Source organism: Myripristis murdjan, chromosome 14 (assembly GCF_902150065.1).
Source record: "Myripristis murdjan chromosome 14, fMyrMur1.1, whole genome shotgun sequence".
In the NCBI taxonomy this organism is placed as follows: Eukaryota; Metazoa; Chordata; class Actinopteri; order Holocentriformes; family Holocentridae; genus Myripristis; species Myripristis murdjan.
This window is the reverse complement of record NC_043993.1, coordinates 20,263,588-20,274,662: the sequence shown is the minus strand read 5'-3', so window position 1 is coordinate 20,274,662 and position 11,075 is coordinate 20,263,588. Positions and strand designations below refer to the sequence as shown.

Here is an 11,075-nt window from a genome sequence, read left to right as displayed (position 1 = left end):
ATAAAATGGTTTGATTGCTTCATGGAATCAACACTGCTCTTTAAATCAAACATTGACATTAATCATTATGAGTTGTAATAACAATTTACAAAGGTATATCGAACCATTCACCTAGTTGTTATCTTATCTAAAATTATGAGTAGCACAAAGCGATTAGCATACACGTCGACGGTGCCAACAACAGGAGGACATGAATCAAAATTAATTCTATCTTAATAGATATCTTAACCGCCCCACAAAGCTCACAGGAACTCAAAAAAATTCCAAAATGCCGAAAAACTTGGATCAGAGTTATTAAGCATATTTCAAATTTTTCCGTGAAACCAAGGAATGTCATTCAAGGAACACGTGAGACTAATTTGCGTCAAGTCAGACGGAATTCAAAAGATCGCAGATCCGGAAAATTCTTTCAAAATAAAACCCTTACTGGAGATCCTCATGTCGGAGCGTAATCAATGGAATAATATACCAGTCCCAAATGTAATATCACTCGATCTATCTATATCTGTCTTTAATGGTTCTTGTCTAAATTTTGACACTTTAATATGGGACGCCGAAAGGGTCATTATTAGTCTCGTTTTTCAGTAGTTCAGTAGTTTTACATCGCCGTTTTCAAAAGGCTTTCCATACACTCCCGCTCATGTTTTTGTACTTAAGCGACACGTTTATTTATTTTGAAGACAGGATCCTCGCATTTCCGGTCTTGTTCAGGCTCATTCTGCCGAACTTGACGTGTCTCGAAAAAGGCTGTGCTGCATTCAGGTCCCTCATGGAAAAGCCCTCTGTACTGGGTGGCCAGAAGCAGGGAGCTGGAAGCTGTGATGCTGGTGAACTACGGGCATGCATTAAGCACATGTTGCTCGCCTCTGTCTGTTTGCAGTGACTGTAAATTGTAAAAAGTTGTTACTTGTCAGTAGTGAATATTAAGTGACCTATTAAACTTTCTGGCATTCCTGTTGGGCCAATAAGATCTCTATACACTCTGAGATTAGACTTTCTCTTTATTAAAAATATCATGCATATAAAACAAAATCAATATCAGTTAAACTTTCTGGCTTTCACTGATACACCAGTGGTGTTGTTTGAGTTGACACTGATTAGCCACATGACCACTAATCTGTGGATATCTTCCATGATGTGAAGATCAGACTCTTGTTCACACGGGACCTCATGTCTCCTCTTTTGGTTTTGTTTCCTATCTTGCGATTGACTGCCTCAGTTCTTCCAGGCTTCATGAAGTGTATAAAAAGATCCTCTCTTCTTTCCCCTTTGCCTCATATCAAAGCTGTCTGCCAGGGCCGTCAGGATCTTGTCACGCTTCCATCTGCCAGACAGATGGGTGAATGAGTGCTGCACTTCAAGCAGACCAGGCGTGCTCCAGGCGGCCCGGTTTGTCTGCAGAGCTGACAGTTTTTAGGCTGTGAAGGCTGGTAGGGGGTGAGAGCTCGGCATGGACTGATGGCAACAGGAGGTGGAGTCAGGTATTCAGCTACCTGCAGCAGCCAAAGCACTACCACAGTATGAACATGCAAATAAAACAAATCAGGTCCTTACTCTATTGAATTTCACCTAATAAGTGTTTTCTTTCTCATTTACCAAATAGTCTAAATCTGCTTCTAAAATGTGAATACGATAAATATGTTGGAATAAGTTTACAACTCACAATGATGAGCACAAATAATGAATCATAACAGTTAACACTCCATCTGAGCTAGGGCTGAAGAATCAATAAAAATATTGTTGAAACTGCAATGTGGCCAAGTGCAATATGCAAATCTTAGGAGCTGCAGGTAAAATTTGTGACAAAACATTGTAGTAAATAAAAGATATGTTACCACAGAGATGCCCTGGGCTATAAATTGTATATTCCAGATGTAAGGAAACATGTTTGTTTGGTCCAGACCTAAGCAAAAATCACACAATTATCATTTTAACACGTTGTTCAGTGAAAATGAAATTACAATGCAAGTTGTAATTCCCACTGAAACTGTGATTCATATGGCAATATCTGTCAAATTAGTCACTTTTTTTTTTTTTTTTTTTTGTTACCATATCATTCAGTTCATTGAGTTTTTGGTTTTACACATGATGTCTCATTGGCCCACAAGTCATCCATATCTCTGGTCATAATAATGGTTTTCAAGTAGCACTCAGTTGAGTTTCCCTGATAATGCTCACTGAAATCTGCACGTGTTACCTACAGAACAAATTACGTAATTTGCTTGGGCCAACACATGCTGTGTGACCGGCTGGTCATAAAGGAGTTAGGAGTGAAACAGTTGTACTCTTCTTCTGTCTTGGCTGTGAAACTTTGGCTTTTTTCCCCCTTGGTGATGATGTAAGCAGCATTATAGTACAGTACCTTGAGTCCCTTGTTGTTACAGAAGCTGAGCAATGGGAGTCCATGGAGTGTTATTGTAAAATTACTAGTAATCAAGTGTTAACAAAGATATAATCTAAGATATAATCTAAGATAAAATATATCTATCTATATATATATATCTATATCTATATATATCTATATATATATATACACACACACATATATAGATATATATATATATAGATATAGATATATATAGATATAGATATATATAGATATAATATATATAATATAAGTCAACTTTACATAGTTCAATAAATTCATATGTATTGGGCAAAACCTAATCTTATGACCATGTGGGCTGTCAAAACAAAACTGAAATTTCAACACTAACCACATGTTCCATATGCAACATGTAGTTAGTCCAGCAAGGAGCATTTTATGTCCATTCAAATCATTTTCATTGTTACTGTTAGGTTGTCAGTACAGTTGTGAGGTATACTGTGAAAAAGCAGACATTTATATTTTTATTAGGTGCTTTGCTCAGTAGAAAGCCACGTATTTGAAAAGAATTACATTTGAAGACTTGCTTTTCAAACTGTATAAGTCCCTCTGCAGTTTCATTTGTTATCCAAAACAAGAAATGCAGTTACTTTTAGCACAGTTATCAGCTGACGAGATCTTGGGAAATGCCTCCTTGTGAGCCATGGAGCTGCTGCATGCTGCGGTGTTTCTGCTAAGCTAATCATTAAAGATAATAAAAGATGGTTGTGTCACCAAGCCTCGCTTAAATTCTAACCAATGGAGATTTGAACCAGAGGATCAACAGAGGCGCTGGGAGCAAGAGCAAGAGCATGGATCAGGAGCTGAGCAGGCCAACATGGAGCAGGCAGCTGGAGTTCACCCTGGCTGGTATTGGTTGTGCCGTGGGTCTGGGCAACGTATGGAGGTTTCCTTATCTCTGCTACAGGAGTGGAGGAGGTGAGAGACCGAGCTGCTCTTTGTTCCTCAAACACAATAATGAAACCAGACTATTTCATGTATTGTTCTGCAGACACAGCTCCCACACACAACAGGCTTGAAAAACTAGAAATTGAAAGAATATGATTTCAAATGCTTTGTTGATCCAGATGAAATATTACAATGTTAAAATATTTGATATACATCTGTGTGTGTTCACATTGTTGATGTGTTATTGGCACATTATTTGAAATTCTGGTGAGTGCTATGAGCAGAAAGTACTGCTCATAGCAACCACTTGAACAAAAGGGGATACATCACCTGGTGGCTTGACATTGTGCCCAGTGTGATGAAAGCGGAACAAGCTCTTTCATAAAAGTTAAAGATAACAGGATACCATGCTGGATGTGTAGTTGACTATAAGGAAGTGTGTGATTGTTGGGTTGTTGTCGTTCATTGCTAGGTGCATTTCTGGTGCCTTACCTACTCATGCTGGTGGTGCTGGGGCTTCCTCTGCTCTACATGGAGCTGACATTGGGACAGTACATGAGGAGAGGGCCTGTCCAGGCTTTGGCTAATGCCTGCCCACTGCTTAAAGGTACCATCGATCACACCCAAAGCGTGGCCTTAAAGGACTGAAATAAGTAACAGGAAGATGTCCAAACTGCAGTGTGTACATTTGTGTTACTGGAGAAAAAAAGTGACATGATGTTGTTTATCCTCAGGAGTGGGCATGGCATCAGTGGCCATCTCCTTCATCATGTGTACCTACTACAATGTCGTCATTACCTGGGGCCTATATTATCTGTTCAGCTCCTTCCAGGCACCGCTACCCTGGCAGAACTGCAACAACACCTGGAATACACCAAACTGCACCGATCATGCCAACAACAGCAACATATACACTTCTACAGCTAGCCAGGAGTTCTTCAAGTATGTTTTACTTTTTAACAGAAAAGTGAGCAGGCCTTGCTGTGTCTGGATTACAGCTGTAGTAGCCCACCTTGTATTTGACAACAAGCTGGATGGTTTTCACAGGCATATCTTGCAATTATGCGACTATTACACAAACACGAACAAAAAAAATGAATGAAAGGAAATAAAATAATTAGAAGCATTTGAAATTATAGCAGATGTTGCTAAGATGTAATCTATATAGGTGAAGGTCACTGATGTCTGAGAGATAAACGATAATTGCATAATGAGTTAGGAAAGTGTTGGGTATGTCAAGCTGACATTAATGCTTGGACTTGAACCGTTCTAAATGCGGAATGGAACTTTAATCAAGGTTTGGCTGTTGCATGTATCAAAATCTGTAGATTTTCAATGCAAAACAAATATTGGTACTTTGGCCTTAATGTGGATGCTTGCTGTAACTACAGCAGAGTATAGTCTGTCATGTGCAGATTGCCTTCCCATGTGTGTATCACGAAGCAACCTAGCAGATGTCTATGCTGAATGAACCCTCACGTGCTTGAAATGGATGTATTCATTAACTTGTTATACTACTTTTCATGATTTACTGCGTGAGAAGACTGCCGGCACATGCCAAGGCTTTTGAAAAAGAAAAAAAAAGGTTCATTGAAAAAGATAAGAGAGATAACTATAGAGCGAGTTTAACTTATATGAGATAAAGCTGAGAATGAGCTTATTCTGTGGGTTCTATCAATTGTGACTGATTAACAGAAGCTTACTATAAGCAATATTTGGCTGTGTTGTTACACATTAGTGAACCATTAGCAGCTATTGAATCATTGCTTAGGCAGTTATGGTTTTCAATAGCTGTTGTAAAAACTAATATACAAAAGGAAAAATCAGATTTGTGTCCAACTCTAGGGTGTCATTTGATGTCATAATATAACTGACAACTTTGTCATGTAAACATATATATATATATATATATATATATATATATATATTTTTTTTTTTTTTTCCTACACCACCAGCACATATGTATGAGCTCTGACCAAGGAACCTCTGTGGGGTTTGTTGTAGTTACAAGATGCTGGAGCGGACTAGGGGAGTGGAGGAGACAGGAGGGATGCGGTGGGAGCTTTTTCTTATACTCCTATTGGCCTGGATCCTCATTTACCTTTGCATCTTCAAGGGGGTGAAGTCAACAGGCAAGGTGAGAGGGGAGAGAGAGATACAGAGAGGGTGCATAACAACCTTTACTACATAAATGTGTTTATGTGTGTCTGTGTCCATGTGTAGGTTGTGTACGTCACGGCACTGCTCCCCTATGTTATACTGTTTGCACTGCTGATCAACAACGTGCAGCTTCCTGGGGCTTTGGATGGGATAAACTTCTTCATTGTGCCAGATTGGGATAAACTACTCAGCATGGAGGTAAGACAAAGAAAAAAGAAAATAGTTTTCATATAGTGAGTGTTGGGATGTGTGGTTATATCAGTAGTCATTTTGGTAGTGATATTAGTTTTGCTTCTGGCACTTGTGATGGTATGGATAGAGGTAGGTATTTAGCATAAAATAAAAATTGCTTTTTTGAAAATTTGGATTGACGTTAGGATGTTAAAGAGTAAGTCAACACTAAATCCCATAAGACAGAAAACCGCTCCGCTGCCCTCAAGAGGTTTAAAACCTTCAGGCATGTTGCACTTCTGGACACTATAAACAGACTCTACATACACTGAATGGACAAAAGTATTGGAACACACCTCTTAATCACTGAATTCAGGTGTTTCGTTCAATCCCATTGCCAGCGGTGTATAAAATCAACAAACATTTGTGAGAGAATGGCTCATTCTAAAGAGCTCATTGAATTCCAGTGTGGTACTATAATAGTAATGTAATAGGATGCCTCCGTTCCAACAAGTCAGTTGGTGAAATTTCTTCCCTCCTAGATGTTCCACCATCAGCTGTAAGTGGTATTATTGCAAAGTGGAAGTGTTTAGGAACCACAGCAACTCAGCCACCAAGTGGCGGACCATGTAAAGTCACAGAGCAGGGTCACAGAGTGCTGAGGTGCATAGTGAAATAGTAAAAGTGGGCAACGCTCTGCTGACTCAGTAACTGCAGAGTTCAAACCTCCTCTGAATGCCAGGAGAATGTTCCCTGTCTGACTGCATTGTGCCAACTGTAAAGTTTGGTGGAGGAGGGATAATGCTATGGGCTTGTTTTTCTGGGGTTGGCCTCGGCCCCTTAGTTCCGGTGAAGGGTGGCCTCTTAATGCCTCATCTTACCAAGACATTTTGGACAATTCTCTGCTTCCAACTTTGTAGGAACAGTTTGGAGAAGGCCCTTTTCTGTCCCAGCATGACTGAGCCCCAGTGCACAAAGCAGCTCCACAAATGCATGATTGGGTGAATTTGGTGTGAAAGAACCTGACTGGCCTGCACAGAGTCCTGACCCCAACCCCATCCAACACCTTTGGCATGAATTTAGACTGGAGACTGAGAGCCAGGTCCTCTCGTCCAACATCAGTGTCTGACTTCACAAATATATAGCTGCAAAGGGGAGACGCACTCCATATTAAAGTCTATGGATTTTAAATGAGATGTCACAAAAGGTCATGTAGTTGAAAATATGTGGATGGCCCAATACTTTTGTCCAAATATTTATACATATGTAGAGTCTGTAAGAGTCTGTAAGAGTTTGTAAGAATCTCAAGAGACCATAGTTTGGTATTGGAAGCTCTGTGGTTTCCACTTCTACTTCCATTATAGTCTGCGTAGTTGCCATTTGTAGTCTAAGTGGTTTAATGAAGGTAAACGGTTCATGTGGGGAGAAGAAAAGGTGGAATGCATTGGCAGAAATGTCATGTGGACCTAAAACACTTGACAAGTATGAAAGTTTGTGTATTGTGTGGGGAAACGTTTGACCTGCGTAATAAAAGAAAAGGAAAAGGAAACGGAAACGGAAACGGTTTCAGACATGTTTCTGGCTACACAGGAAAACCCAAAATTGTCCTTCACTCCAAGAGGCTAAAACATCATCAGACATTGTAGCCAATGGGTTTGAAATTGGTCCACTCCCAATCAGTGATGTAGTTGCAGGTATTGTTAGCAGCTGTCAGTAACAAAGTACCCACTGCTACATCACTGACTGAGTGCAGCCACAGGTGCACTGTTCCTGAAGGTTTCAACCCCTTGAGGGCAGACCTGCAGACGTTTTCTGCTTATGTTCACTTACTCTTTAAGGTGTCTGTCTGTTTGTGAAAATTACTTGTGTCACCATATCTGCATAATGTCTATCCAAGCCCTTGTGTCCATTAATAGTATTGAAGTTTGAAGGTTTGTGCATGTCAAGGAAGCTATGCACTGTTCTACTTTGAAAAAATGCACTTAGTATGTTTTTTAAATCGCTATATGCCAGCTGCATAGCTCAATACTGACCACACACAGCTGTGTGAAGGTGCAGTACCATAGATCTCTACACATTTTTGTTTTATTCACAATTCACACACACACACCACCACCACCACCATCACTACCCAGTGTCAGCAAATGATCTTCCACAAAAGTCAATCATTTGTCTAAAATAAAACAAATCTGAAACCAATTTGAAAATTATTCTCACTTTCAAATTCTAAAAGGCACAAACTTATTTTTTTCATTGTTAATTATTAATCTACATTCAGAGCACAGTTAAGTCTCCCGCAGGAATTACTTTGCTTGTTTAATCACATTGCCAACATTCAGTTGTCGGTAGTGTCCCCGTTTCACCCCAAAGGGAGTTGAAAACCGACTAGTCCTGAAATCATTGACTTTCACATTTTTACGGCATCAGTCTTGATTGCGTTAAAGAATACATTTTGAATACTTTGTGTTCTTATCAAACTTAGTAAGCTATAATCCAATCAAAGACAAAGTCAGCAAAGCAGGCAAAAGTTATCTTATGTCCTGGGAAGCACCACAATCACAGAATAGATGTGTGATCTGTCAGTAAACCAGATAGTTTGAATTCAGAGTGCTGAATACAGCGTACTGCTCATTGAACTGATACCTTTGTAACGTATTGGGACTCCTGGGAGCCAATGGCATGGGTGATGGCACTGATATTGGTATTGTTATTGTTATTGTTATTGTTATTAGTATTGATGATGGTATTGGTGATGCATTAGCTTGGGTGATGATGCTGACATTGTTAATGGTGATGGTACTGGTATTTAGTGTTAATATTAGAATGGTATTGTATTGGTGATAGTTGATATTGATATTGTTTTTAGTGACTGATATTGGTTTAGTACTGGTGATGGGATTGACTCTGGCTGGCTATCTCCCTGTGTTTCAGGTCTGGGTCAATGCTGCAGCTCAGATCTTCAACTCCATTGGGATCGGTTTCGGCTCCCTCATGGCCATGTCCAGCTACAACTCCTTCAGCAACAACGTTCTTAAGTAAGTAACCATCAGAAACTCAGAGGTTCCTGTTTAAGAGCAACAACAAGATTATATGAGCAATGCAACAGTGATCTAAAGCACATCTTACCCTTCTCCTCAGAGATACGCTGGCTATATCCATCATCAACTCCTTCACGAGTATACTGGCAGGGTTTGTCATTTTCTCTGCCTTTGGATACATGTCTTACCTACAGGGCATTCCTGTCAGTGAACTGGCTGTTGATGGTGAGATAATGAATCTATATGCCACTACAAATATTTAAATGTAGTAATTGTGCTGTAGTTGTCAGCATGTTGAGTGAACAAAAGCCAAACCAATCAAATCAGCAAGCACTGTGTTAAAGTGGAGTGAACTCCCCGTATGAAAATGGTTTATTCACTCAGTAACCTGATTTACTACAAATGAGCTCACAGGAAAGACGAATATAGGCACAAAATTGTTCACATTTTGTTCATAAGCAACAACACGATACATCTGTGCGATCAAATTTGATGGAAGATCTTTACACATTTGATGCCCTGGATACACAAAGCAGTAACTGATTGGCTGTCAATCAGTGAATCAATCAACCAGTTAATCTACAGTGACATTTTGTGTGACTTTATGTCCAGGTCCAGGACTGGTTTTTGTTGTTTACCCACAAGCCTTTGCTACCATGCCAGTGGCTCAGCTGTGGGCTGTTCTGTTCTTCTTCATGCTGTTCTGCCTCGGGCTGGACAGCCAGGTAGGTGGCTGGCAGCAGCAACATTACACCATGAAACAGTCATACACACACACACACACACACACACACACACACACACACACACACACACAAAAAACCCCTTACTCATGAACAAAAGAGCTGGGATTCATGAGGAATGTGCTTTTTTTGTTTTCTGTCTCTTCCAGTTTGCTATGGTTGAAGTGATGGTAACCAGTCTCATGGACGAATTTGACCACTGCCTGCTGAATTTCTTTAAGCGGAAGGAGATAGTTGTTCTTGCAGTTTGCAGTATAGCCTTTCCTCTAGGGATACCATATGTCATGCAGGTACGTGGACTCTGACCTCTTCTCTCTGATCATTTACTATGAGATATAAAATGGAAGTGACAAAGACGATAATGCTGTAACAGGTCACAGTATTCAACATCTCCTTGGACTGAGGCTATAATACAAATCCTAAGCGGGATCTTAGAGTAACCAAGTTGTAATTTACTCAGTCTCTCTTACCTGCTGTAATAAAAAGTCTGTCTCTCTGTCCAGATGGGAGTCTATGTTTTCCAGTTGATGGACCATTACACTGCCATAGTGTCCATTGTGTTCCTTGCTTTCTTTGAGGTGATAGCCACCTGTTGGTGTTATGGTGAGAGGACAAGCCTAATTATCAGTGGTTAGCTAATGTTAACATTTACATCATACTTCAACATAAACATACAACACTGTTGAGGGCTGTATGGGATATTTGACTTTCCTTGTCACATCCACAATACTGCACAAGTCAATCAGCATAAGTGAAACATGCATGGCTGTTCAAAGACACATTGAGTTAAGTTTCAAATCTCTTTCCATGCCCAGGTGTCAGTCGATTGTCAGACAACTTGGAGGAGATGACAGGAAAGAGAGCAAATCTCTTCTTCAGAGTGTGTTGGCTAATAGTTGCCCCAGTGCTGATCACAGTGAGTCTGCAGGCTTTTTGAGAAAATAGGATTTGTTGTTAAATATTTTTTCCCTCTACAGTGAGATCTAAGATTCCTGTCACAAGTAAACTTCAAACTTCTCTGTTTGTGGCAGGTAATTCTAGTGTTCTCCGTCATCCAGTTCAAACCAGCTCGCTATGAAGACTATGTCTTCCCTCCCTGGGCTCAGGGGATTGGATGGGTCATTGCCATGGCCTCTATCATCTGGATTCCTCTGGGAGCCATTCACACAATGTGTGTCCTGCCTGGCTCCTTCACACAGGTAATGGACATTTATCATTTATTTTTCTCATTTTGCACACAGCATCTCATATGCATCACTATCTAAAAGTTAAACTGTATCTTAATCAGATTATTGTTTCTTTTCTTCTACAGAGACTGAAGCTGTCGATTACACCATTTGCACTGAGTACGATATCAAAAATGCCATATTATGAGAGGGGTGGAAAAGACTCGTTTCCAGCCATAGCAGTCATCAGCTCAGCTCATCTGCCAGAGAAGCCTCCTATTCAGACAAACCTCTAATAACCTCAGCACCTTGCACAGTCATCATCCTCACTAGGTCAGGGTAGTACTTTGCATTTGACCTGGCTACCACTGGTGGTGGCCACATGACAGCTATACTAGAAAAATAATTCACATAATTGGAAAAAATTATCATATCTGCCATGCAGATAGCTACAGGTAGCCATTTTTGTGAGCACATAAATTTGATTAGTCTGTTATCTTATGCTAATGGCTTTGCAGATTTA

At 40.1% G+C, this 11,075-nt stretch overlaps 1 protein-coding gene across 1 annotated transcript; it reads left to right on the top strand.

Moving 5' to 3' along the window:
• Positions 1-3,177: 3,177 nt before the first annotated feature.
• Positions 3,178-10,911, top strand: LOC115371581 (sodium- and chloride-dependent GABA transporter ine). The gene is made up of 13 exons (XM_030069035.1): positions 3,178-3,304; positions 3,747-3,881; positions 4,009-4,216; positions 5,279-5,411; positions 5,498-5,632; positions 8,537-8,640; positions 8,744-8,868; positions 9,256-9,368; positions 9,536-9,676; positions 9,890-9,989; positions 10,202-10,302; positions 10,418-10,585; positions 10,699-10,911. The coding sequence occupies exons 1-13, from the start codon at positions 3,178-3,180 to the stop codon at positions 10,846-10,848; spliced, it is 1,740 nt and encodes a 579-aa protein (XP_029924895.1). The 3' UTR covers positions 10,849-10,911.
• Positions 10,912-11,075: the final 164 nt, after the last annotated feature.